The sequence below is a fragment of the Xiphophorus couchianus genome, chromosome 11, assembly GCF_001444195.1.
Source record: "Xiphophorus couchianus chromosome 11, X_couchianus-1.0, whole genome shotgun sequence".
In the NCBI taxonomy this organism is placed as follows: Eukaryota; Metazoa; Chordata; class Actinopteri; order Cyprinodontiformes; family Poeciliidae; genus Xiphophorus; species Xiphophorus couchianus.
This window is the reverse complement of record NC_040238.1, coordinates 26,692,851-26,718,575: the sequence shown is the minus strand read 5'-3', so window position 1 is coordinate 26,718,575 and position 25,725 is coordinate 26,692,851. Positions and strand designations below refer to the sequence as shown.

The window sequence follows — 25,725 nt, the reverse complement described above, 5'->3', positions numbered from 1 at the left end:
TTTCTGACTTGTATCTCAGTGTATCTACACTTCCATGGTTAAGCTAGCATCAGTAGCTCTGCCAATATTCTTCACTTTGTCAAAGTATGGCTTAAATGTTTGGAATGTGACTAAGGACTTTGCCATTCCAAACATTGCATCTGTGTGTAAAACAGGACCATGTGGCCTAATGGACAAGGCGTCTGACTTCGGATCAGAAGAGTGAGGGTTCGAGTCCCTTCGTGGTTGCTTTTAATAGACCAACTACAGTATCGGATGGGACATGTCCATGTTATTCTGTGATTGTTTTCTATGTTGTTGGTCAACTAATAGTTGCCGTTGCAATGACCAAGATAAAGAGTCTCAACAAACTTCATGCAAACTTTCCTTTGCACACTCTCTATTCCAGTTGTCCTGATGGTCTTGCCACATTTCAAAGCTCTTTTCTGACTTGTATCTCCAGTGTATCTACTGTACACCTCCATGGTTATGCTAGCGTCGGCGCCTCTTCAAATATTCCTGACATTGTCAAAGTATGGCTTAAATGTTCGGAAAACTGCTCATGACTCGGACATTCCAATCACCACATCTTTTTGTAAAACAGGAGTGTGTGGCCTGATGGACAAGGCGTCTGACTTTGGATCAGAAGATTGAGAGTTCGAGTCCCTTCGTCGTTGCTTTTAATAGACCAATTACAGAATAGGATGGGACATGTCCATGTAATTCTATGCTGATTTCAATGTAATTAGGCAATTAGGAGTTGCCATTGCGATAACCAAGAAAAAGAGTCTCAACACATTCATGCAAACTTTCCTTTGCACACTCTCTATTCCAGTTGTCCTGATGGTCTTGCCACATTTCAAAGCTCTTTTCTTACTTGTATCTCAAGTGTATCTACACTTCCATTGTTAAGCTAGCATCAGTAGCTCTGCCAATATTCTTCACTTTGTCAAAGTATGGCTTAAATGTTTGGAATGTGGCTAAGGACTTTGCCATTCCAAACATTGTATGTGTTTGTAAAACAGGACCATGTGGCCTAAAGGACAAGGCGTCTGACTTCGGATCAGGAGATTGAGGGTTCGAGTCCCTTCGTGGTTGCTTTTAATAGACCAATTACAGAATTGGATGGGACATGGAATTCTGTGCTGATTACAATGTAATTAAGCAACTAGGAGTTGCCATTGCAATAACCAAGAAAAGGAGTCTCAACAAACTTCATGCAAACTTTCCTTTGCACACTCTCTATTCCAGTTGTCCTGATGGTCTTGCCACATTTCAAAGCTCTTTTCTGACTTGTATCTCAAGTGTATCTACACTTCCATGGTTAAGCTAGCATAAGTAGCTCTGCCAATATTCTTCACTTTGTCAAAGTATGGCTTAAATGTTTGGAATGTGGCTAAGGACTTTGCCATTCCAAACATTGTATGTGTTTGTAAAACAGGACCATGTGGCCTAAAGGACAAGGCGTCTGACTTCGGATCAGGAGATTGAGGGTTCGAGTCCCTTCGTGGTTGCTTTTAATAGACCAATTACAGAATTGGATGGGACATGGAATTCTGTGCTGATTACAATGTAATTAGGCAATTAGGAGTTGCCATTGCAATAACCAAGAAAAAGAGTCTCAACACACTTCATGCAACCTTTCCTTTGCACACTCTCTATTCCAGTTGTTCTGAAGGTCCAAACACATTTCAAACCTCTTTTCTGGCTTGTATCTCAATTGTATCTACTCTACACCTCCATGGTTAAGCTAGCGTCAGTAGCTCTGCCAATATTCTTCAATTTGTCAAAGTATGGCTTAAATGTTTGGAATGTGGCTAAGGACTTTGCCATTCCAAACATTGCATCTGTTTGTAAAACAGGACCATGTGGCCTAAAGGACAAGGCGTCTGACTTCGGATCAGAAGATTGAGGGTTCGAGTCCCTTCGTGGTTGCTTTTAATAGACCAATTACAGAATTGGATGGGACATGGAATTCTGTGCTGATTTCAATGTAATTAGGCAATTAGGAGTTGCCATTGCAATAACCAAGAAATAGAGTCTCAACACACTTCATGCAACCTTTCCTTTGCACACTCTCTATTCCAGTTGTTCTGAAGGTCCAAACACATTTCAAAGCTCTTTTCTGACTTGTATCTCAGTGTATCTACACTTCCATGGTTAAGCTAGCATCAGTAGCTCTGCCAATATTCTTCACTTTGTCAAAGTATGGCTTAAATGTTTGGAATGTGACTAAGGACTTTGCCATTCCAAACATTGCATCTGTGTGTAAAACAGGACCATGTGGCCTAATGGACAAGGCGTCTGACTTCGGATCAGAAGATTGAGGGTTCGAGTCCCTTCGCGGTTGCTTTTAATAGACCAACTACAGTATCGGATGGGACATGTCCATGTTATTCTGTGATTGTTTTCTATGTTGTTGGTCAACTAATAGTTGCCGTTGCAATGACCAAGATAAAGAGTCTCAACAAACTTCATGCAAACTTTCCTTTGCACACTCTCTATTCCAGTTGTCCTGATGGTCTTGCCACATTTCAAAGCTCTTTTCTGACTTGTATCTCCAGTGTATCTACTGTACACCTCCATGGTTATGCTAGCGTCGGCGCCTCTTCAAATATTCCTGACATTGTCAAAGTATGGCTTAAATGTTCGGAAAACTGCTCATGACTCGGACATTCCAATCACCACATCTTTTTGTAAAACAGGAGTGTGTGGCCTGATGGACAAGGCGTCTGACTTTGGATCAGAAGATTGAGAGTTCGAGTCCCTTCGTCGTTGCTTTTAATAGACCAATTACAGAATAGGATGGGACATGTCCATGTAATTCTATGCTGATTTCAATGTAATTAGGCAATTAGGAGTTGCCATTGCGATAACCAAGAAAAAGAGTCTCAACACATTCATGCAAACTTTCCTTTGCACACTCTCTATTCCAGTTGTCCTGATGGTCTTGCCACATTTCAAAGCTCTTTTCTTACTTGTATCTCAAGTGTATCTACACTTCCATTGTTAAGCTAGCATCAGTAGCTCTGCCAATATTCTTCACTTTGTCAAAGTATGGCTTAAATGTTTGGAATGTGGCTAAGGACTTAGCTGTTCCAAACATTGCATCTGTTTGTAAAACAGGACCATGTGGCCTAAAGGACAAGGCGTCTGACTTCGGATCAGAAGATTGAGGGTTCGAGTCCCTTCGTGGTTGCTTTTAATAGACCAATTACAAAACTGGATGGGATATGTAATTCTGTGCTGATTACAATGTAATTAAGCAATTAGGAGTTGCCATTGCAATAACCAAGAAAAAGAGTCTCAACAAACTTCATGCAAACTTTCCTTTGCACACTCTCTATTCCAGTTGTCCTGATGGTCTTGCCACATTTCAAAGCTCTTTTCTGACTTGTATCTCAAGTGTATCTACACTTCCATGGTTAAGCTAGCATAAGTAGCTCTGCCAATATTCTTCACTTTGTCAAAGTATGGCTTAAATGTTTGGAATGTGGCTAAGGACTTTGCCATTCCAAACATTGTATGTGTTTGTAAAACAGGACCATGTGGCCTAAAGGACAAGGCGTCTGACTTCGGATCAGGAGATTGAGGGTTCGAGTCCCTTCGTGGTTGCTTTTAATAGACCAATTACAGAATTGGATGGGACATGGAATTCTGTGCTGATTACAATGTAATTAGGCAATTAGGAGTTGCCATTGCAATAACCAAGAAAAAGAGTCTCAACACACTTCATGCAACCTTTCCTTTGCACACTCTCTATTCCAGTTGTTCTGAAGGTCCAAACACATTTCAAACCTCTTTTCTGGCTTGTATCTCAATTGTATCTACTCTACACCTCCATGGTTAAGCTAGCGTCAGTAGCTCTGCCAATATTCTTCAATTTGTCAAAGTATGGCTTAAATGTTTGGAATGTGGCTAAGGACTTTGCCATTCCAAACATTGCATCTGTTTGTAAAACAGGACCATGTGGCCTAAAGGACAAGGCGTCTGACTTCGGATCAGAAGATTGAGGGTTCGAGTCCCTTCGTGGTTGCTTTTAATAGACCAATTACAGAATTGGATGGGACATGGAATTCTGTGCTGATTACAATGTAATTAAGCAACTAGGAGTTGCCATTGCAATAACCAAGAAAAAGAGTCTCAACAAACTTCATGCAAACTTTCCTTTGCACACTCTCTATTCCAGTTGTCCTGATGGTCTTGCCACATTTCAAAGCTCTTTTCTGACTTGTATCTCAAGTGTATCTACACTTCCATGGTTAAGCTAGCATAAGTAGCTCTGCCAATATTCTTCACTTTGTCAAAGTATGGCTTAAATGTTTGGAATGTGGCTAAGGACTTTGCCATTCCAAACATTGTATGTGTTTGTAAAACAGGACCATGTGGCCTAATGGACAAGGCGTCTGACTTCGGATCAGAAGATTGAGGGTTCGAGACCCTTCGTGGTTGCTTTTAATAGACCAACTACGGTATCAGATGGGACATGTCCATGTTGTTCTGTGATTGTTTTCTATGTTGTTAGTCAATTAATAGTTGCCATTGCAATAACCAAGAAAAAGAGTCTCAACACACTTCATGCAAACTTTCCTTTGCACACTCTCTATTCCAGTTGTTCTGAAGGTCTAGACACATTTCAAAGCTCTTTTCTGACTTGTATCTCAAGTGTATCTACACTTCCATGGTTAAGCTAGCATCAGTAGCTCTGCCAATATTCTTCACTTTGTCAAAGTATGGCTTAAATGTTTGGAATGTGGCTAAGGACTTTGCCATTCCAAACATTGTATGTGTTTGTAAAACAGGACCATGTGGCCTAAAGGACAAGGCGTCTGACTTCGGATCAGGAGATTGAGGGTTCGAGTCCCTTCGTGGTTGCTTTTAATAGACCAATTACAGAATTGGATGGGACATGGAATTCTGTGCTGATTACAATGTAATTAGGCAATTAGGAGTTGCCATTGCAATAACCAAGAAAAAGAGTCTCAACACACTTCATGCAACCTTCCCTTTGCACACTCTCTATTCCAGTTGTTCTGAAGGTCCAAACACATTTCAAAGCTCTTTTCTGGCTTGTATCTCAATTGTATCTACTCTACACCTCCATGGTTAAGCTAGCGTCAGTAGCTCTGCCAATATTCTTCAATTTGTCAAAGTATGGCTTAAATGTTTGGAATGTGGCTAAGGACTTTGCCATTCCAAACATTGTATCTGTTTGTAAAACAGGACCATGTGGCCTAATGGACAAGGCGTCTGACTTCGGATCAGAAGATTGAGGGTTCGAGTCCCTTCGTGGTTGCTTTTAATAGACCAATTACAAAACTGGATGGGATATGTAATTCTGTGCTGATTACAATGTAATTAAGCAATTAGGAGTTGCCATTGCAATAACCAAGAAAAAGAGTCTCAACAAACTTCATGCAAACTTTCCTTTGCACACTCTCTATTCCAGTTGTCCTGATGGTCTTGCCACATTTCAAAGCTCTTTTCTGACTTGTATCTCAAGTGTATCTACACCTCCATGGTTAAGCTAGCATCGGTAGCTCTACCAATATTCTTCATTTTGTCAAAGTATGGCTTAAATGTTTGGAATGTGGCTAAGGACTTTGCCATTCCAAACATTGTATGTGTTTGTAAAACAGGACCATGTGGCCTAAAGGACAAGGCGTCTGACTTCGGATCAGGAGATTGAGGGTTCGAGTCCCTTCGTGGTTGCTTTTAATAGACCAATTACAGAATTGGATGGGACATGGAATTCTGTGCTGATTTCAATGCAATTAGGAGATACCATTGCAATAACCAAGAAAAAGAGTCTCAACACACTTCATGCAACCTTTCCTTTGCACACTCTCTATTCCAGTTGTTCTGAAGGTCCAAACACATTTCAAAGCTCTTTTCTGACTTGTATCTCAATTGTATCTACTCTAAACCTCCATGGTTAAGCTAGCGTCAGTAGCTCTGCCAATATTCTTCAATTTGTCAAAGTATGGCTTAAATGTTTGGAATGTGGCTAAGGACTTTGCCATTCCAAACATTGCATCTGTTTGTAAAACAGGACCATGTGGCCTAATGGACAAGGCGTCTGACTTCGGATCAGAAGATTGAGGGTTCGAGTCCCTTCATGGTTGCTTTTAATAGACCAATTACAAAACTGGATGGGATATGTAATTCTGTGCTGATTACAATGTAATTAAGCAATTAGGAGTTGCCATTGCAATAACCAAGAAAAAGAGTCTCAACACACTTCATGCAACCTTTCCTTTGCACACTCTCTATTCCAGTTGTTCTGAAGGTCCAAACACATTTCAAAGCTCTTTTCTGGCTTGTATCTCAATTGTATCTACTCTACACCTCCATGGTTAAGCTAGCGTCAGTAGCTCTGCCAATATTCTTCAATTTGTCAAAGTATGGCTTAAATGTTTGGAATGTGGCTAAGGACTTTGCCATTCCAAACATTGCATCTGTTTGTAAAACAGGACCATGTGGCCTAAAGGACAAGGGGTCTGACTTCGGATCAGAAGATTGAGGGTTCGAGTCCCTTCGTGGTTGCTTTTAATAGACCAATTACAGAATTGGATGGGACATGGAATTCTGTGCTGATTTCAATGTAATTAAGCAATTAGGAGTTGCCATTGCAATAACCAAGAAATAGAGTCTCAACACACTTCATGCAACCTTTCCTTTGCACACTCTCTATTCCAGTTGTTCTGAAGGTCCAAACACATTTCAAAGCTCTTTTCTGACTTGTATCTCAGTGTATCTACACTTCCATGGTTAAGCTAGCATCAGTAGCTCTGCCAATATTCTTCACTTTGTCAAAGTATGGCTTAAATGTTTGGAATGTGACTAAGGACTTTGCCATTCCAAACATTGCATCTGTGTGTAAAACAGGACCATGTGGCCTAATGGACAAGGCGTCTGACTTCGGATCAGAAGAGTGAGGGTTCGAGTCCCTTCGTGGTTGCTTTTAATAGACCAACTACAGTATCGGATGGGACATGTCCATGTTATTCTGTGATTGTTTTCTATGTTGTTGGTCAACTAATAGTTGCCGTTGCAATGACCAAGATAAAGAGTCTCAACAAACTTCATGCAAACTTTCCTTTGCACACTCTCTATTCCAGTTGTCCTGATGGTCTTGCCACATTTCAAAGCTCTTTTCTGACTTGTATCTCCAGTGTATCTACTGTACACCTCCATGGTTATGCTAGCGTCGGCGCCTCTTCAAATATTCCTGACATTGTCAAAGTATGGCTTAAATGTTCGGAAAACTGCTCATGACTCGGACATTCCAATCACCACATCTTTTTGTAAAACAGGAGTGTGTGGCCTGATGGACAAGGCGTCTGACTTTGGATCAGAAGATTGAGAGTTCGAGTCCCTTCGTCGTTGCTTTTAATAGACCAATTACAGAATAGGATGGGACATGTCCATGTAATTCTATGCTGATTTCAATGTAATTAGGCAATTAGGAGTTGCCATTGCGATAACCAAGAAAAAGAGTCTCAACACATTCATGCAAACTTTCCTTTGCACACTCTCTATTCCAGTTGTCCTGATGGTCTTGCCACATTTCAAAGCTCTTTTCTTACTTGTATCTCAAGTGTATCTACACTTCCATTGTTAAGCTAGCATCAGTAGCTCTGCCAATATTCTTCACTTTGTCAAAGTATGGCTTAAATGTTTGGAATGTGGCTAAGGACTTTGCCATTCCAAACATTGTATGTGTTTGTAAAACAGGACCATGTGGCCTAAAGGACAAGGCGTCTGACTTCGGATCAGGAGATTGAGGGTTCGAGTCCCTTCGTGGTTGCTTTTAATAGACCAATTACAGAATTGGATGGGACATGGAATTCTGTGCTGATTACAATGTAATTAAGCAACTAGGAGTTGCCATTGCAATAACCAAGAAAAAGAGTCTCAACAAACTTCATGCAAACTTTCCTTTGCACACTCTCTATTCCAGTTGTCCTGATGGTCTTGCCACATTTCAAAGCTCTTTTCTGACTTGTATCTCAAGTGTATCTACACTTCCATGGTTAAGCTAGCATAAGTAGCTCTGCCAATATTCTTCACTTTGTCAAAGTATGGCTTAAATGTTTGGAATGTGGCTAAGGACTTTGCCATTCCAAACATTGTATGTGTTTGTAAAACAGGACCATGTGGCCTAAAGGACAAGGCGTCTGACTTCGGATCAGGAGATTGAGGGTTCGAGTCCCTTCGTGGTTGCTTTTAATAGACCAATTACAGAATTGGATGGGACATGGAATTCTGTGCTGATTACAATGTAATTAGGCAATTAGGAGTTGCCATTGCAATAACCAAGAAAAAGAGTCTCAACAAACTTCATGCAACCTTTCCTTTGCACACTCTCTATTCCAGTTGTTCTGAAGGTCCAAACACATTTCAAACCTCTTTTCTGGCTTGTATCTCAATTGTATCTACTCTACACCTCCATGGTTAAGCTAGCGTCAGTAGCTCTGCCAATATTCTTCAATTTGTCAAAGTATGGCTTAAATGTTTGGAATGTGGCTAAGGACTTTGCCATTCCAAACATTGCATCTGTTTGTAAAACAGGACCATGTGGCCTAAAGGACAAGGCGTCTGACTTCGGATCAGAAGATTGAGGGTTCGAGTCCCTTCGTGGTTGCTTTTAATAGACCAATTACAGAATTGGATGGGACATGGAATTCTGTGCTGATTTCAATGTAATTAGGCAATTAGGAGTTGCCATTGCAATAACCAAGAAATAGAGTCTCAACACACTTCATGCAACCTTTCCTTTGCACACTCTCTATTCCAGTTGTTCTGAAGGTCCAAACACATTTCAAAGCTCTTTTCTGACTTGTATCTCAGTGTATCTACACTTCCATGGTTAAGCTAGCATCAGTAGCTCTGCCAATATTCTTCACTTTGTCAAAGTATGGCTTAAATGTTTGGAATGTGACTAAGGACTTTGCCATTCCAAACATTGCATCTGTGTGTAAAACAGGACCATGTGGCCTAATGGACAAGGCGTCTGACTTCGGATCAGAAGATTGAGGGATCGAGTCCCTTCGTGGTTGCTTTTAATAGACCAACTACAGTATCGGATGGGACATGTCCATGTTATTCTGTGATTGTTTTCTATGTTGTTGGTCAACTAATAGTTGCCGTTGCAATGACCAAGATAAAGAGTCTCAACAAACTTCATGCAAACTTTCCTTTGCACACTCTCTATTCCAGTTGTCCTGATGGTCTTGCCACATTTCAAAGCTCTTTTCTGACTTGTATCTCCAGTGTATCTACTCTACACCTCCATGGTTATGCTAGCGTCGGCGCCTCTTCAAATATTCCTGACATTGTCAAAGTATGGCTTAAATGTTCGGAAAACTGCTCATGACTCGGACATTCCAATCACCACATCTTTTTGTAAAACAGGAGTGTGTGGCCTGATGGACAAGGCGTCTGACTTTGGATCAGAAGATTGAGAGTTCGAGTCCCTTCGTCGTTGCTTTTAATAGACCAATTACAGAATAGGATGGGACATGTCCATGTAATTCTATGCTGATTTCAATGTAATTAGGCAATTAGGAGTTGCCATTGCGATAACCAAGAAAAAGAGTCTCAACACATTCATGCAAACTTTCCTTTGCACACTCTCTATTCCAGTTGTCCTGATGGTCTTGCCACATTTCAAAGCTCTTTTCTTACTTGTATCTCAAGTGTATCTACACTTCCATTGTTAAGCTAGCATCAGTAGCTCTGCCAATATTCTTCACTTTGTCAAAGTATGGCTTAAATGTTTGGAATGTGGCTAAGGACTTAGCTGTTCCAAACATTGCATCTGTTTGTAAAACAGGACCATGTGGCCTAAAGGACAAGGCGTCTGACTTCGGATCAGAAGATTGAGGGTTCGAGTCCCTTCGTGGTTGCTTTTAATAGACCAATTACAAAACTGGATGGGATATGTAATTCTGTGCTGATTACAATGTAATTAAGCAATTAGGAGTTGCCATTGCAATAACCAAGAAAAAGAGTCTCAACAAACTTCATGCAAACTTTCCTTTGCACACTCTCTATTCCAGTTGTCCTGATGGTCTTGCCACATTTCAAAGCTCTTTTCTGACTTGTATCTCAAGTGTATCTACACTTCCATGGTTAAGCTAGCATAAGTAGCTCTGCCAATATTCTTCACTTTGTCAAAGTATGGCTTAAATGTTTGGAATGTGGCTAAGGACTTTGCCATTCCAAACATTGTATGTGTTTGTAAAACAGGACCATGTGGCCTAAAGGACAAGGCGTCTGACTTCGGATCAGGAGATTGAGGGTTCGAGTCCCTTCGTGGTTGCTTTTAATAGACCAATTACAGAATTGGATGGGACATGGAATTCTGTGCTGATTACAATGTAATTAGGCAATTAGGAGTTGCCATTGCAATAACCAAGAAAAAGAGTCTCAACACACTTCATGCAACCTTTCCTTTGCACACTCTCTATTCCAGTTGTTCTGAAGGTCCAAACACATTTCAAACCTCTTTTCTGGCTTGTATCTCAATTGTATCTACTCTACACCTCCATGGTTAAGCTAGCGTCAGTAGCTCTGCCAATATTCTTCAATTTGTCAAAGTATGGCTTAAATGTTTGGAATGTGGCTAAGGACTTTGCCATTCCAAACATTGCATCTGTTTGTAAAACAGGACCATGTGGCCTAAAGGACAAGGCGTCTGACTTCGGATCAGAAGATTGAGGGTTCGAGTCCCTTCGTGGTTGCTTTTAATAGACCAATTACAGAATTGGATGGGACATGGAATTCTGTGCTGATTACAATGTAATTAAGCAACTAGGAGTTGCCATTGCAATAACCAAGAAAAAGAGTCTCAACAAACTTCATGCAAACTTTCCTTTGCACACTCTCTATTCCAGTTGTCCTGATGGTCTTGCCACATTTCAAAGCTCTTTTCTGACTTGTATCTCAAGTGTATCTACACTTCCATGGTTAAGCTAGCATAAGTAGCTCTGCCAATATTCTTCACTTTGTCAAAGTATGGCTTAAATGTTTGGAATGTGGCTAAGGACTTTGCCATTCCAAACATTGTATGTGTTTGTAAAACAGGACCATGTGGCCTAAAGGACAAGGCGTCTGACTTCGGATCAGGAGATTGAGGGTTCGAGTCCCTTCGTGGTTGCTTTTAATAGACCAATTACAGAATTGGATGGGACATGGAATTCTGTGCTGATTACAATGTAATTAGGCAATTAGGAGTTGCCATTGCAATAACCAAGAAAAAGAGTCTCAACACACTTCATGCAACCTTTCCTTTGCACACTCTCTATTCCAGTTGTTCTGAAGGTCCAAACACATTTCAAAGCTCTTTTCTGGCTTGTATCTCAATTGTATCTACTCTACACCTCCATGGTTAAGCTAGCGTCAGTAGCTCTGCCAATATTCTTCAATTTGTCAAAGTATGGCTTAAATGTTTGGAATGTGGCTAAGGACTTTGCCATTCCAAACATTGCATCTGTTTGTAAAACAGGACCATGTGGCCTAAAGGACAAGGCGTCTGACTTCGGATCAGAAGATTGAGGGTTCGAGTCCCTTCGTGGTTGCTTTTAATAGACCAATTACAGAATTGGATGGGACATGGAATTCTGTGCTGATTTCAATGTAATTAGGCAATTAGGAGTTGCCATTGCAATAACCAAGAAATAGAGTCTCAACACACTTCATGCAACCTTTCCTTTGCACACTCTCTATTCCAGTTGTTCTGAAGGTCCAAACACATTTCAAAGCTCTTTTCTGACTTGTATCTCAGTGTATCTACACTTCCATGGTTAAGCTAGCATCAGTAGCTCTGCCAATATTCTTCACTTTGTCAAAGTATGGCTTAAATGTTTGGAATGTGACTAAGGACTTTGCCATTCCAAACATTGCATCTGTGTGTAAAACAGGACCATGTGGCCTAATGGACAAGGCGTCTGACTTCGGATCAGAAGATTGAGGGTTCGAGTCCCTTCGTGGTTGCTTTTAATAGACCAACTACAGTATCGGATGGGACATGTCCATGTTATTCTGTGATTGTTTTCTATGTTGTTGGTCAACTAATAGTTGCCGTTGCAATGACCAAGATAAAGAGTCTCAACAAACTTCATGCAAACTTTCCTTTGCACACTCTCTATTCCAGTTGTCCTGATGGTCTTGCCACATTTCAAAGCTCTTTTCTGACTTGTATCTCCAGTGTATCTACTGTACACCTCCATGGTTATGCTAGCGTCGGCGCCTCTTCAAATATTCCTGACATTGTCAAAGTATGGCTTAAATGTTCGGAAAACTGCTCATGACTCGGACATTCCAATCACCACATCTTTTTGTAAAACAGGAGTGTGTGGCCTGATGGACAAGGCGTCTGACTTTGGATCAGAAGATTGAGAGTTCGAGTCCCTTCGTCGTTGCTTTTAATAGACCAATTACAGAATAGGATGGGACATGTCCATGTAATTCTATGCTGATTTCAATGTAATTAGGCAATTAGGAGTTGCCATTGCGATAACCAAGAAAAAGAGTCTCAACACATTCATGCAAACTTTCCTTTGCACACTCTCTATTCCAGTTGTCCTGATGGTCTTGCCACATTTCAAAGCTCTTTTCTTACTTGTATCTCAAGTGTATCTACACTTCCATTGTTAAGCTAGCATCAGTAGCTCTGCCAATATTCTTCACTTTGTCAAAGTATGGCTTAAATGTTTGGAATGTGGCTAAGGACTTAGCTGTTCCAAACATTGCATCTGTTTGTAAAACAGGACCATGTGGCCTAAAGGACAAGGCGTCTGACTTCGGATCAGAAGATTGAGGGTTCGAGTCCCTTCGTGGTTGCTTTTAATAGACCAATTACAAAACTGGATGGGATATGTAATTCTGTGCTGATTACAATGTAATTAAGCAATTAGGAGTTGCCATTGCAATAACCAAGAAAAAGAGTCTCAACAAACTTCATGCAAACTTTCCTTTGCACACTCTCTATTCCAGTTGTCCTGATGGTCTTGCCACATTTCAAAGCTCTTTTCTGACTTGTATCTCAAGTGTATCTACACTTCCATGGTTAAGCTAGCATAAGTAGCTCTGCCAATATTCTTCACTTTGTCAAAGTATGGCTTAAATGTTTGGAATGTGGCTAAGGACTTTGCCATTCCAAACATTGTATGTGTTTGTAAAACAGGACCATGTGGCCTAAAGGACAAGGCGTCTGACTTCGGATCAGGAGATTGAGGGTTCGAGTCCCTTCGTGGTTGCTTTTAATAGACCAATTACAGAATTGGATGGGACATGGAATTCTGTGCTGATTACAATGTAATTAGGCAATTAGGAGTTGCCATTGCAATAACCAAGAAAAAGAGTCTCAACACACTTCATGCAACCTTTCCTTTGCACACTCTCTATTCCAGTTGTTCTGAAGGTCCAAACACATTTCAAACCTCTTTTCTGGCTTGTATCTCAATTGTATCTACTCTACACCTCCATGGTTAAGCTAGCGTCAGTAGCTCTGCCAATATTCTTCAATTTGTCAAAGTATGGCTTAAATGTTTGGAATGTGGCTAAGGACTTTGCCATTCCAAACATTGCATCTGTTTGTAAAACAGGACCATGTGGCCTAAAGGACAAGGCGTCTGACTTCGGATCAGAAGATTGAGGGTTCGAGTCCCTTCGTGGTTGCTTTTAATAGACCAATTACAGAATTGGATGGGACATGGAATTCTGTGCTGATTACAATGTAATTAAGCAACTAGGAGTTGCCATTGCAATAACCAAGAAAAAGAGTCTCAACAAACTTCATGCAAACTTTCCTTTGCACACTCTCTATTCCAGTTGTCCTGATGGTCTTGCCACATTTCAAAGCTCTTTTCTGACTTGTATCTCAAGTGTATCTACACTTCCATGGTTAAGCTAGCATAAGTAGCTCTGCCAATATTCTTCACTTTGTCAAAGTATGGCTTAAATGTTTGGAATGTGGCTAAGGACTTTGCCATTCCAAACATTGTATGTGTTTGTAAAACAGGACCATGTGGCCTAAAGGACAAGGCGTCTGACTTCGGATCAGGAGATTGAGGGTTCGAGTCCCTTCGTGGTTGCTTTTAATAGACCAATTACAGAATTGGATGGGACATGGAATTCTGTGCTGATTACAATGTAATTAGGCAATTAGGAGTTGCCATTGCAATAACCAAGAAAAAGAGTCTCAACACACTTCATGCAACCTTTCCTTTGCACACTCTCTATTCCAGTTGTTCTGAAGGTCCAAACACATTTCAAACCTCTTTTCTGGCTTGTATCTCAATTGTATCTACTCTACACCTCCATGGTTAAGCTAGCGTCAGTAGCTCTGCCAATATTCTTCAATTTGTCAAAGTATGGCTTAAATGTTTGGAATGTGGCTAAGGACTTTGCCATTCCAAACATTGCATCTGTTTGTAAAACAGGACCATGTGGCCTAAAGGACAAGGCGTCTGACTTCGGATCAGAAGATTGAGGGTTCGAGTCCCTTCGTGGTTGCTTTTAATAGACCAATTACAAAACTGGATGGGATATGTAATTCTGTGCTGATTACAATGTAATTAAGCAATTAGGAGTTGCCATTGCAATAACCAAGAAAAAGAGTCTCAACAAACTTCATGCAAACTTTCCTTTGCACACTCTCTATTCCAGTTGTCCTGATGGTCTTGCCACATTTCAAAGCTCTTTTCTGACTTGTATCTCAAGTGTATCTACACTTCCATGGTTAAGCTAGCATAAGTAGCTCTGCCAATATTCTTCACTTTGTCAAAGTATGGCTTAAATGTTTGGAATGTGGCTAAGGACTTTGCCATTCCAAACATTGTATGTGTTTGTAAAACAGGACCATGTGGCCTAAAGGACAAGGCGTCTGACTTCGGATCAGGAGATTGAGGGTTCGAGTCCCTTAGTGGTTGCTTTTAATAGACCAATTACAGAATTGGATGGGACATGGAATTCTGTGCTGATTACAATGTAATTAGGCAATTAGGAGTTGCCATTGCAATAACCAAGAAAAAGAGTCTCAACACACTTCATGCAACCTTTCCTTTGCACACTCTCTATTCCAGTTGTTCTGAAGGTCCAAACACATTTCAAAGCTCTTTTCTGGCTTGTATCTCAATTGTATCTACTCTACACCTCCATGGTTAAGCTAGCGTCAGTAGCTCTGCCAATATTCTTCAATTTGTCAAAGTATGGCTTAAATGTTTGGAATGTGGCTAAGGACTTTGCCATTCCAAACATTGCATCTGTTTGTAAAACAGGACCATGTGGCCTAAAGGACAAGGCGTCTGACTTCGGATCAGAAGATTGAGGGTTCGAGTCCCTTCGTGGTTGCTTTTAATAGACCAATTACAGAATTGGATGGGACATGGAATTCTGTGCTGATTACAATGTAATTAAGCAACTAGGAGTTGCCATTGCAATAACCAAGAAAAAGAGTCTCAACAAACTTCATGCAAACTTTCCTTTGCACACTCTCTATTCCAGTTGTCCTGATGGTCTTGCCACATTTCAAAGCTCTTTTCTGACTTGTATCTCAAGTGTATCTACACTTCCATGGTTAAGCTAGCATAAGTAGCTCTGCCAATATTCTTCACTTTGTCAAAGTATGGCTTAAATGTTTGGAATGTGGCTAAGGACTTTGCCATTCCAAACATTGTATGTGTTTGTAAAACAGGACCATGTGGCCTAAAGGACAAGGCGTCTGACTTCGGATCAGGAGATTGAGGGTTCGAGTCCCTTCGTGGTTGCTTTTAATAGACCAATTACAGAATTGGATGGGACATGGAATTCTGTGCTGATTACAATGTAATTAGGCAATTAGGAGTTGCCATTGCAATAACCAAGAAAAAGAGTCTCAACACACTTCATGCAACCTTTCCTTTGCACACTCTCTATTCCAGTTGTTCTGAAGGTCCAAACACATTTCAAACCTCTTTTCTGGCTTGTATCTCAATTGTATCTACTCTACACCTCCATGGTTAAGCTAGCGTCAGTAGCTCTGCCAATATTCTTCAATTTGTCAAAGTATGGCTTAAATGTTTGGAATGTGGCTAAGGACTTTGCCATTCCAAACATTGCATCTGTTTGTAAAACAGGACCATGTGGCCTAAAGGACAAGGCGTCTGACTTCGGATCAGAAGATTGAGGGTTCGAGTCCCTTCGTGGTTGCTTTTAATAGACCAATTACAAAACTGGATGGGATATGTAATTCTGTGCTGATTACAATGTAATTAAGCAATTAGGAGTTGCCATTGCAATAACCAAGAAAAAGAGTCTCAACAAACTTCATGCAAACTTTCCTTTGCACACTCTCTATTCCAGTTGTCCTGATGGTCTTGCCACATTTCAAAGCTCTTTTCTGACTTGTATCTCAAGTGTATCTACACTTCCATGGTTAAGCTAGCATAAGTAGCTCTGCCAATATTCTTCACTTTGTCAAAGTATGGCTTAAATGTTTGGAATGTGGCTAAGGACTTTGCCATTCCAAACATTGTATGTGTTTGTAAAACAGGACCATGTGGCCTAAAGGACAAGGCGTCTGACTTCGGATCAGGAGATTGAGGGTTCGAGTCCCTTCGTGGTTGCTTTTAATAGACCAATTACAGAATTGGATGGGACATGGAATTCTGTGCTGATTACAATGTAATTAGGCAATTAGGAGTTGCCATTGCAATAACCAAGAAAAAGAGTCTCAACACACTTCATGCAACCTTTCCTTTGCACACTCTCTATTCCAGTTGTTCTGAAGGTCCAAACACATTTCAAACCTCTTTTCTGGCTTGTATCTCAATTGTATCTACTCTACACCTCCATGGTTAAGCTAGCGTCAGTAGCTCTGCCAATATTCTTCAATTTGTCAAAGTATGGCTTAAATGTTTGGAATGTGGCTAAGGACTTTGCCATTCCAAACATTGCATCTGTTTGTAAAACAGGACCATGTGGCCTAAAGGACAAGGCGTCTGACTTCGGATCAGAAGATTGAGGGTTCGAGTCCCTTCGTGGTTGCTTTTAATAGACCAATTACAGAATTGGATGGGACATGGAATTCTGTGCTGATTTCAATGTAATTAGGCAATTAGGAGTTGCCATTGCAATAACCAAGAAATAGAGTCTCAACACACTTCATGCAACCTTTCCTTTGCACACTCTCTATTCCAGTTGTTCTGAAGGTCCAAACACATTTCAAAGCTCTTTTCTGACTTGTATCTCAGTGTATCTACACTTCCATGGTTAAGCTAGCATCAGTAGCTCTGCCAATATTCTTCACTTTGTCAAAGTATGGCTTAAATGTTTGGAATGTGACTAAGGACTTTGCCATTCCAAACATTGCATCTGTGTGTAAAACAGGACCATGTGGCCTAATGGACAAGGCGTCTGACTTCGGATCAGGAGATTGAGGGTTCGAGTCCCTTCGTGGTTGCTTTTAATAGACCAATTACAGAATTGGATGGGACATGGAATTCTGTGCTGATTACAATGTAATTAGGCAATTAGGAGTTGCCATTGCAATAACCAAGAAAAAGAGTCTCAACACACTTCATGCAACCTTTCCTTTGCACACTCTCTATTCCAGTTGTTCTGAAGGTCCAAACACATTTCAAACCTCTTTTCTGGCTTGTATCTCAATTGTATCTACTCTACACCTCCATGGTTAAGCTAGCGTCAGTAGCTCTGCCAATATTCTTCAATTTGTCAAAGTATGGCTTAAATGTTTGGAATGTGGCTAAGGACTTTGCCATTCCAAACATTGCATCTGTTTGTAAAACAGGACCATGTGGCCTAAAGGACAAGGCGTCTGACTTCGGATCAGAAGATTGAGGGTTCGAGTCCCTTCGTGGTTGCTTTTAATAGACCAATTACAAAACTGGATGGGATATGTAATTCTGTGCTGATTACAATGTAATTAAGCAATTAGGAGTTGCCATTGCAATAACCAAGAAAAAGAGTCTCAACAAACTTCATGCAAACTTTCCTTTGCACACTCTCTATTCCAGTTGTCCTGATGGTCTTGCCACATTTCAAAGCTCTTTTCTGACTTGTATCTCAAGTGTATCTACACTTCCATGGTTAAGCTAGCATAAGTAGCTCTGCCAATATTCTTCACTTTGTCAAAGTATGGCTTAAATGTTTGGAATGTGGCTAAGGACTTTGCCATTCCAAACATTGTATGTGTTTGTAAAACAGGACCATGTGGCCTAAAGGACAAGGCGTCTGACTTCGGATCAGGAGATTGAGGGTTCGAGTCCCTTCGTGGTTGCTTTTAATAGACCAATTACAGAATTGGATGGGACATGGAATTCTGTGCTGATTACAATGTAATTAGGCAATTAGGAGTTGCCATTGCAATAACCAAGAAAAAGAGTCTCAACACACTTCATGCAACCTTTCCTTTGCACACTCTCTATTCCAGTTGTTCTGAAGGTCCAAACACATTTCAAACCTCTTTTCTGGCTTGTATCTCAATTGTATCTACTCTACACCTCCATGGTTAAGCTAGCGTCAGTAGCTCTGCCAATATTCTTCAATTTGTCAAAGTATGGCTTAAATGTTTGGAATGTGGCTAAGGACTTTGCCATTCCAAACATTGCATCTGTTTGTAAAACAGGACCATGTGGCCTAAAGGACAAGGCGTCTGACTTCGGATCAGAAGATTGAGAGTTCGAGTCCCTTCGTGGTTGCTTTTAATAGACCAATTACAGAATTGGATGGGACATGGAATTCTGTGCTGATTTCAATGTAATTAGGCAATTAGGAGTTGCCATTGCAATAACCAAGAAAAAGAGTCTCAACACACTTCATGCAACCTTTCCTTTGCACACTCTCTATTCCAGTTGTTCTGAAGGTCCAAACACATTTCAAAGCTCTTTTCTGACTTGTATCTCAGTGTATCTACACTTCCATGGTTAAGCTAGCATCAGTAGCTCTGCCAATATTCTTCACTTTGTCAAAGTATGGCTTAAATGTTTGGAATGTGACTAAGGACTTTGCCATTCCAAACATTGCATCTGTGTGTAAAACAGGACCATGTGGCCTAATGGACAAGGCGTCTGACTTCGGATCAGAAGATTGAGGGTTCGAGTCCCTTCGTGGTTGCTTTTAATAGACCAACTACAGTATCGGATGGGACATGTCCATGTTATTCTGTGATTGTTTTCTATGTTGTTGGTCAACTAATAGTTGCCGTTGCAATGACCAAGATAAAGAGTCTCAACAAACTTCATGCAAACTTTCCTTTGCACACTCTCTATTCCAGTTGTCCTGATGGTCTTGCCACATTTCAAAGCTCTTTTCTGACTTGTATCTCCAGTGTATCTACTCTACACCTCCATGGTTATGCTAGCGTCGGCGCCTCTTCAAATATTCCTGACATTGTCAAAGTATGGCTTAAATGTTCGGAAAACTGCTCATGACTCGGACATTCCAATCACCACATCTTTTTGTAAAACAGGAGTGTGTGGCCTGATGGACAAGGCGTCTGACTTTGGATCAGAAGATTGAGAGTTCGAGTCCCTTCGTCGTTGCTTTTAATAGACCAATTACAGAATAGGATGGGACATGTCCATGTAATTCTATGCTGATTTCAATGTAATTAGGCAATTAGGAGTTGCCATTGCGATAACCAAGAAAAAGAGTCTCAACACATTCATGCAAACTTTCCTTTGCACACTCTCTATTCCAGTTGTCCTGATGGTCTTGCCACATTTCAAAGCTCTTTTCTTACTTGTATCTCAAGTGTATCTACACTTCCATTGTTAAGCTAGCATCAGTAGCTCTGCCAATATTCTTCACTTTGTCAAAGTATGGCTTAAATGTTTGGAATGTGGCTAAGGACTTAGCTGTTTCAAACACAGCATCTGTTTGTAAAACAGGACCATGTGTCCCAATGGACAAGGCAACGGATTTCAGATCAGAAAATTGATGGTTCTAGTCCGTTTATGGTTGTTTTTAATAGACCAGTTACAGAATTGGAATGGGACACATCCATGTATTACTGTGCCGGTTTTCAAGGCAATTAGGAGTTGCCATTGCAATAATCAAGAAAAATTAACTCAATACATTTTATGGAAACTTTCATTACCACATTCTCTATTCCAGTGTTAATGAAAGATTAGCCAATTTACAAAGCTTTTTCTGACTTGTTTCTCAAAAGTATCCACAACTCCATGGTTAAGCTAGCATCAGCACGTCACCAAATATTCTTAACTTTGTCAAAGTACATGGCCATTCCAAACACCGCATCTGTTTGTAAAACAGGTCCATGTGGCCTAATGGTCACATCTGACTTCGGCTCAGAAGATTGAGGGTTCGAGTCCCTTCGTGGTTACGTTTAGTAGACCAATTACAGTATCAGATAGGTACATGTCCATGTAATTCTGTGCCTGTTTGTATGGTTGTTTTTAAAAGACTAGCCCCTGTGATGGATTGGGCATCTCTATATAATTCTATATATTGAATTTCAGGACTACGTGGTTATAAATATTCTCATTGATCAGTAAATTACTCATGTGTCAGAAATTACAGCTTACTTTTTTTTCTCCTCTGTAGCTGACACAATTGGTGGCCGCTCAGATTCTCGGGCCTTAAAGGAATCCTCCTCACTGCAGAGCCGTGACATTGTGCATGTGGTCCGCACTGAGTACATTTACAGCCGGCCTCCGCCTTGGTCCCAAAGCCTTCCTACTCTCCACATCATCACTCCGACTTACAGCCGCCCAGTGCAGAAAGCTGAGCTGACCCGCCTGGCCAACACTCTTCTCCACGTGTCCAATCTGCACTGGATTGTCGTGGAAGACTCTCAAAGGAGGACCACTCTGGTTAGCCATTTCCTTCAGGAAAAGGGTCTTAACTACACTCACCTCAACATTTTGACACCAATGACTTATAAATCTAGAGGAGACGGGAGAAACCCCAGAGTACCTCGGGGTACCTTGCAGAGGAACCTGGCCCTGCGGTGGCTACGAGAGACCTTCCCCTTAAACTACAGCCAGCCTGGAGTTGTCTACTTTGCAGACGATGACAACACATACAGTCTACAATTGTTTGAAGAGGTGAGGGGATATGTTTTAAAAGTAAAAGTTTTCTCTTTTTTTCTCTTTCTCTTGCCTTCCCTTAACATATCTTAGCCCTTGAAATGAAACAGGAGCATTTCTGTCAACTCCAATGTGTAATTTTTATGTCTGTGCTTTCATCTAACAGATGAGGTCGACTAAAAAGGTATCTGTGTGGCCTGTGGCATTTGTGGGTGGCCTACGATACGAGTCACCCAAAATAAATGCCCTAGGCAAGGTGTATGGCTGGAAAACAGTATTTGACCCACACCGGCCTTTCGGTATAGACATGGCTGGGTTTGCAGTAAACTTGGGCCTCATTCTGTCCAAACCTCAGGCTTATTTCAAGCTTCGAGGAGTGAAGGGAGGATATCAGGAGAGTAGCTTATTGAGGGAACTGGTCACTCTGAGTGAATTGGAGCCTAAAGCCTCAAACTGCACTAAGGTAAGAGAAGTTCTCTCAATAATCCTAATATTTTTCTACAACTTGAACTTTTACAAATTTGGCAACATTGCAACTACAAACTACAGTGCAGTTTACTGGGACTTCTTGTGTCTGACCCACCAAAGTAAAGCATGTGGAACAAATGTGTAAATATGTTAAACCTAATCCAGACAAATAATTCAGCCACCATGGCCTATCCTGGTGGCTGAATTACTTCTCTGGATTAGGTGATAAAATGTGATAAATTAAACACAATCAAAGTTGTCAGTGCTGTATTGTGAAGTAATATATTGTTAATATGTGCTAACATAGTTACATGCCACTGATATTAATATTTTAAATCCCTGAAGTCAATAAAAACAAACAAGCCCTTTAAGTATTGTTTGTGGTTTGCCCCAAATTGCTCAGCAAACAAGTTGGAGAAGGCGATCTGGTCAGAAGAGACTTAATATTAAATGTTTTGGCCAACGTGCATCCATGAGCCTATAGTAAATCTTAAAGACTGACACATAATGCTATGGGGAGACATTTCTTCCAAAGGACAGGGAAGTTGGTCAGGGTTGAGGGGAAGATAGACGGAGCTACATAAAGGGTAATCCAAGAAGAAAATCTGTTAGAGGCTGCGGAAGACTTGAGACTGAAGTGGAGGTTCACCTTACAGCAGGACAATGACCTTAAGCATAGTCAGAGCTACAGTAAAATGCTTCAGCTCAAAGCATGTTTTTGTATTAGAATGGCTTAGTCAAAGTCTAGTTTTAAAGTCTTTGGCAAGATCTGAAAATTGCTCTTCACACATATTCCTTATCTTACCTCATTGAGTATGAGCTGTTTTTCAAAGAACATTTTCAGTGTCTAGATGTGCAAAGGTGGATACTCCCCAAGAGACTGCAGACTTGGTTCTTCAAAGTAATGACAACAGTGAGAAGAGGGGGAAGATAGGATGGGGAGAGGAGGAATACAAATGTACCCCACTCTTCAGATTTTTATTTACATATGAGACAAAAATTGAGAATCCTCCATAATGTAGTTCTACATTGGGGTAATGCATTACTTTGTGATTGTCCATCACAAAATCTCAATAAAATGTAGTAAAGTTTGTGGTCGTAATGTGACAAAATGTGAAAATGGGTGATTCAGAAGTCAGATTTGACAGAATCATTAACCCAATGCCACTTCTGGATATTTAATGTACTTCCTCTAAACCAGTGGTCTCAAACTGCAGTCCTCAAGGGCCAGTGTTATTCAACTTTTAGATTAGTATTTCATCCTTTTGACTGGCTTTCTGCTCATCCATGCCTGTCTTCTTACCTACAGGTATTAGTGTGGCACACACGGACAGAGAAGCCTGTGCTAGTAAATGAGGGCAAGAAAGGATTTACAGACTCTAATGTAGAGATATGACATTCTTCAACCGACACAGGTAATAGCTGAGCTTTAGAAAGATAAATTCATGCAAATCTGCACTGTGATTATTTTTGCAAAACGGCCTGAGGGTAAAGAGTTCAGTTCATACAAGACATACTTCTTTTTTCCTTCATGGATGTAACCATTAACATCTTTGCACTATTAAGATTTGAGAGAAGAAAATACTATTAATGGCTGCATTCTTGAGAACATAGAGATGATTCATCAATAACAAGCACTTTAACTTATATACGTTCATAGTAAAATTATTTTTGTTGGGTTGTTGTTTTAATCCAGAAGATCTGGATTCGGATGGCATGCTGTATGCTCTCATTTGGGATTCACACATTGTTAGTTTATCCCTTCTGTTTTACTTAAACTTTTGCGTATCAAGCATTTTTATGAATTATGGAGAAAAGTAGTTGAAAAAAGTGCTTATTCTTTGCATATTTAATTAGATTTTATTTTCATTACAATTTGTATTGGACTTTATTTCTGTTTACTGGGGCTCTGATCCCAGTTTGGGCCAGTTTAATCCAATGAAACAGATTATCACGCTTGAGCAAACGAAATACCTCCCAGCGACCTCCTGGTGTCAGATATTTATTGGAATCACATACACAAGAGACTAGAATATAAAATATGTATTTACCAGTCATTTGTCGAAGGGGACGCTAAATATTTCCATGGCTGGTTCAAATTTAGTCCCATGGCAGCTGAGTATGAGTCTGTCAGTGATGACTAGCATATTTATTGAGGATATATCACAGATGTTTTCTTATCAGGTTTTTTGAATAATATGACTGCATTATTTTTGCTTTCTTCTTAAATGGCTTAGCATAGATCTGGTCTCAGATCAGCAGCCTACTGTGTCACCATCTCTCTTTAAAGAAACAAATAATCAAAAAATTTGTTTTATTCAAACAATAACTATTGGATAATCTCGTAATGACAGCAGATGTTGGTGTTTGTTAGGGGTACTGATCGCTTCATCTTCTTATTATTTTGTACAATCACGAAGGATGTTTTCTACCAACTATGTGACAATTTGAGCAGACTGTGGGGACAATGTTTACCTGCTTTGGGGACTTTTTGTTCCTATTTTGAAGACAGTTTCGTACCCCCTGCTTTAGGGCACCAAAACCAATGATAACCAATGATTTAAAGTTTTTGTAATCTTATGAAGGAGTAGGGAAATATGGTTGTATAATTCCAATAAATTAAATCTGGAAGGGGCTTCCCAGATCTGCTTAGTTTGATCAGAGGTATTAATCTGTTATGTTTCATTATGATGAACTGGTCCAAATAAGGAAATGAACCAGAAACAATGGAAAGTGTACCATAAGATATTATTTAAAAAATACAGTTAAATAAAAAAAGGTTAAATTTAAACATTTTGGTTACTTATCTACTTATCTGCATACTTAACAAGAGACATACACTGACCAGCAGTGGTGGAGTAGAAGGTTGCAGTATGGTTGTTTACAGGTATAAAACTGAAGACAGAGGAGGGCAAAATGTAATGTGACTAAAGAGGAAGGGTAACAATTGGCAAAGAAGCAAATAGACCTTGAGATGTCATTTAAAGACTGACATCATAATGTTGGATTAATTAAATCAACCGTTAAACAGAAAAATCAAGATAATAATGAAATGTTAAATAATGTTTACTGATACAGAGACAGAACATTTGCATAGATGACATAAGTAGACCCCCAACATTCTCCCACTGTGTCTTTACCTTTTGTCTTTGTTTCTTTCCCTCAGTCTTACTTAGGTGTATACCTGTTGTTTCAGGAAAGGAAGCTTCACTGGGATCTGTCTGGGCTCAAACCACCCTAAGAGCTCTGGTGGCCAAAAACATTACAATGGCACCATAGCTGCACTTAACCTCTGCTGCATAAATGGAGGCACTGAGCCATGTGCATGTACTGAACTCAACATATCAAAGCTCAACTGCACAGAAACTTTGTGGTGTGTTCTGCTGGGCGGAAATGAGTTGACAGAGGAAGGAGTTGCCAAATGGAACCGGCACAGTAGGAGCTGAAACAAAGGAGGTTACCCGACTTAAACTCCAGAAAGAGATGAACCCGTGTGCAATAAAGAACCCTCTCAGCACAGATGCCACCAGCCAAGCATCCAATCACCACTTAATAGGGCTCTTTTGTTCTGAGGTCAGTGGGCTGTCGGGCACAGGGCTGCACATAAAACAAGTCCTTGTTTGAAGTAACACAGCGCTGATGGGATCCAAGCTCTCCCTACCCCCCCTGTATTAGTAGTGTACAACACTAGCCTATTTAGATAGCACCCTGAACCCCTCACTAATTAGGAGTTGTATTTCTGCTCAGCACACATTCACTTAACCAGCTGACACACACACATGCACTGATTTATTATTGTCAAACACAAACAACCTTTCACATTCATGTATTATCAGCACTTCCTGATGTGCTGCAAGGACTGCAGAGCTGTTCTCCTATTAAAGAGATGATTCTGTTTCGTTAATCTCTGGACTTTGCAGGTTTGCTATTTGCTAATTTAAACGACAATTTCTTTGTAAATTTTGTTTCCTGATTATTTATTATGAACATGTGGGAAAACTGTGGAATATAGAACCCTGACTCCAAGTACTAGAACTGAAAACTCTTATTAAATATTTTAATTCTTCCCAGCATGGCTTGCAAGTTGTGATTTCATACACAAGAACCTCTTTAACTCAACACTGTCAGGTTCAGGCTTTGAAGAGTTTGCGCAGTTCACAGTGTGCCATGTAGGCGGCACCATTACAGTTCTCATGGACATAACTGTATGATGTTTTAG

The 25,725-nt window shown here is 40.3% G+C and overlaps 1 protein-coding gene and 38 non-coding genes across 41 annotated transcripts in view; all 39 read left to right on the top strand.

Annotated features, from left to right (window-relative positions):
- Positions 1 to 25,579, top strand: part of b3gat1b (beta-1,3-glucuronyltransferase 1 (glucuronosyltransferase P) b) — a 45,591-nt gene extending 20,012 nt beyond the window's left edge. Inside the window, exons 4-8 of one of the 3 annotated variants that reach the window (XM_028032083.1) lie at positions 20,554 to 21,056; positions 21,205 to 21,222; positions 21,394 to 21,501; positions 22,816 to 22,921; positions 24,703 to 25,579. In XM_028032083.1, coding sequence (XP_027887884.1) covers positions 20,554 to 21,056; positions 21,205 to 21,222; positions 21,394 to 21,501; positions 22,816 to 22,902 — 716 coding nt within the window. In that variant the 3' untranslated portion in view covers positions 22,903 to 22,921; positions 24,703 to 25,579. Of the gene's footprint in view, positions 1 to 20,553; positions 21,057 to 21,204; positions 21,502 to 22,815; positions 22,922 to 24,672 lie in introns of all 3 variants that reach the window. The other 2 variants (XM_028032082.1, XM_028032081.1) reach the window with 2 other exon arrangements.
- On the top strand, positions 156 to 228 carry trnar-ucg (transfer RNA arginine (anticodon UCG)). Its single transcript has one exon. It is a non-coding gene; the product is annotated as a tRNA-Arg (tRNA).
- trnar-ucg (transfer RNA arginine (anticodon UCG)) lies at positions 1,005 to 1,077 on the top strand. Its single transcript has one exon. It is a non-coding gene; the product is annotated as a tRNA-Arg (tRNA).
- trnar-ucg (transfer RNA arginine (anticodon UCG)) lies at positions 1,421 to 1,493 on the top strand. Its single transcript has one exon. It is a non-coding gene; the product is annotated as a tRNA-Arg (tRNA).
- Positions 1,842 to 1,914, top strand: trnar-ucg (transfer RNA arginine (anticodon UCG)). The gene has a single exon. It is a non-coding gene; the product is annotated as a tRNA-Arg (tRNA).
- On the top strand, positions 2,257 to 2,329 carry trnar-ucg (transfer RNA arginine (anticodon UCG)). Its single transcript has one exon. It is a non-coding gene; the product is annotated as a tRNA-Arg (tRNA).
- trnar-ucg (transfer RNA arginine (anticodon UCG)) lies at positions 3,106 to 3,178 on the top strand. The gene has a single exon. It is a non-coding gene; the product is annotated as a tRNA-Arg (tRNA).
- Positions 3,522 to 3,594, top strand: trnar-ucg (transfer RNA arginine (anticodon UCG)). The gene has a single exon. It is a non-coding gene; the product is annotated as a tRNA-Arg (tRNA).
- On the top strand, positions 3,943 to 4,015 carry trnar-ucg (transfer RNA arginine (anticodon UCG)). The gene has a single exon. It is a non-coding gene; the product is annotated as a tRNA-Arg (tRNA).
- trnar-ucg (transfer RNA arginine (anticodon UCG)) lies at positions 4,359 to 4,431 on the top strand. Its single transcript has one exon. It is a non-coding gene; the product is annotated as a tRNA-Arg (tRNA).
- trnar-ucg (transfer RNA arginine (anticodon UCG)) lies at positions 4,782 to 4,854 on the top strand. The gene has a single exon. It is a non-coding gene; the product is annotated as a tRNA-Arg (tRNA).
- On the top strand, positions 5,203 to 5,275 carry trnar-ucg (transfer RNA arginine (anticodon UCG)). The gene has a single exon. It is a non-coding gene; the product is annotated as a tRNA-Arg (tRNA).
- On the top strand, positions 5,619 to 5,691 carry trnar-ucg (transfer RNA arginine (anticodon UCG)). The gene has a single exon. It is a non-coding gene; the product is annotated as a tRNA-Arg (tRNA).
- On the top strand, positions 6,032 to 6,104 carry trnar-ucg (transfer RNA arginine (anticodon UCG)). The gene has a single exon. It is a non-coding gene; the product is annotated as a tRNA-Arg (tRNA).
- trnar-ucg (transfer RNA arginine (anticodon UCG)) lies at positions 6,868 to 6,940 on the top strand. Its single transcript has one exon. It is a non-coding gene; the product is annotated as a tRNA-Arg (tRNA).
- trnar-ucg (transfer RNA arginine (anticodon UCG)) lies at positions 7,717 to 7,789 on the top strand. Its single transcript has one exon. It is a non-coding gene; the product is annotated as a tRNA-Arg (tRNA).
- Positions 8,133 to 8,205, top strand: trnar-ucg (transfer RNA arginine (anticodon UCG)). The gene has a single exon. It is a non-coding gene; the product is annotated as a tRNA-Arg (tRNA).
- trnar-ucg (transfer RNA arginine (anticodon UCG)) lies at positions 8,554 to 8,626 on the top strand. The gene has a single exon. It is a non-coding gene; the product is annotated as a tRNA-Arg (tRNA).
- On the top strand, positions 8,969 to 9,041 carry trnar-ucg (transfer RNA arginine (anticodon UCG)). Its single transcript has one exon. It is a non-coding gene; the product is annotated as a tRNA-Arg (tRNA).
- Positions 9,818 to 9,890, top strand: trnar-ucg (transfer RNA arginine (anticodon UCG)). Its single transcript has one exon. It is a non-coding gene; the product is annotated as a tRNA-Arg (tRNA).
- On the top strand, positions 10,234 to 10,306 carry trnar-ucg (transfer RNA arginine (anticodon UCG)). The gene has a single exon. It is a non-coding gene; the product is annotated as a tRNA-Arg (tRNA).
- On the top strand, positions 10,655 to 10,727 carry trnar-ucg (transfer RNA arginine (anticodon UCG)). Its single transcript has one exon. It is a non-coding gene; the product is annotated as a tRNA-Arg (tRNA).
- Positions 11,071 to 11,143, top strand: trnar-ucg (transfer RNA arginine (anticodon UCG)). Its single transcript has one exon. It is a non-coding gene; the product is annotated as a tRNA-Arg (tRNA).
- On the top strand, positions 11,492 to 11,564 carry trnar-ucg (transfer RNA arginine (anticodon UCG)). Its single transcript has one exon. It is a non-coding gene; the product is annotated as a tRNA-Arg (tRNA).
- Positions 11,907 to 11,979, top strand: trnar-ucg (transfer RNA arginine (anticodon UCG)). The gene has a single exon. It is a non-coding gene; the product is annotated as a tRNA-Arg (tRNA).
- trnar-ucg (transfer RNA arginine (anticodon UCG)) lies at positions 12,756 to 12,828 on the top strand. The gene has a single exon. It is a non-coding gene; the product is annotated as a tRNA-Arg (tRNA).
- trnar-ucg (transfer RNA arginine (anticodon UCG)) lies at positions 13,172 to 13,244 on the top strand. The gene has a single exon. It is a non-coding gene; the product is annotated as a tRNA-Arg (tRNA).
- trnar-ucg (transfer RNA arginine (anticodon UCG)) lies at positions 13,593 to 13,665 on the top strand. Its single transcript has one exon. It is a non-coding gene; the product is annotated as a tRNA-Arg (tRNA).
- On the top strand, positions 14,009 to 14,081 carry trnar-ucg (transfer RNA arginine (anticodon UCG)). The gene has a single exon. It is a non-coding gene; the product is annotated as a tRNA-Arg (tRNA).
- Positions 14,430 to 14,502, top strand: trnar-ucg (transfer RNA arginine (anticodon UCG)). The gene has a single exon. It is a non-coding gene; the product is annotated as a tRNA-Arg (tRNA).
- Positions 15,267 to 15,339, top strand: trnar-ucg (transfer RNA arginine (anticodon UCG)). Its single transcript has one exon. It is a non-coding gene; the product is annotated as a tRNA-Arg (tRNA).
- On the top strand, positions 15,683 to 15,755 carry trnar-ucg (transfer RNA arginine (anticodon UCG)). The gene has a single exon. It is a non-coding gene; the product is annotated as a tRNA-Arg (tRNA).
- Positions 16,104 to 16,176, top strand: trnar-ucg (transfer RNA arginine (anticodon UCG)). Its single transcript has one exon. It is a non-coding gene; the product is annotated as a tRNA-Arg (tRNA).
- On the top strand, positions 16,520 to 16,592 carry trnar-ucg (transfer RNA arginine (anticodon UCG)). Its single transcript has one exon. It is a non-coding gene; the product is annotated as a tRNA-Arg (tRNA).
- On the top strand, positions 16,941 to 17,013 carry trnar-ucg (transfer RNA arginine (anticodon UCG)). Its single transcript has one exon. It is a non-coding gene; the product is annotated as a tRNA-Arg (tRNA).
- trnar-ucg (transfer RNA arginine (anticodon UCG)) lies at positions 17,356 to 17,428 on the top strand. The gene has a single exon. It is a non-coding gene; the product is annotated as a tRNA-Arg (tRNA).
- trnar-ucg (transfer RNA arginine (anticodon UCG)) lies at positions 17,777 to 17,849 on the top strand. The gene has a single exon. It is a non-coding gene; the product is annotated as a tRNA-Arg (tRNA).
- trnar-ucg (transfer RNA arginine (anticodon UCG)) lies at positions 18,193 to 18,265 on the top strand. Its single transcript has one exon. It is a non-coding gene; the product is annotated as a tRNA-Arg (tRNA).
- trnar-ucg (transfer RNA arginine (anticodon UCG)) lies at positions 19,029 to 19,101 on the top strand. The gene has a single exon. It is a non-coding gene; the product is annotated as a tRNA-Arg (tRNA).
- Positions 25,580 to 25,725: the final 146 nt, after the last annotated feature.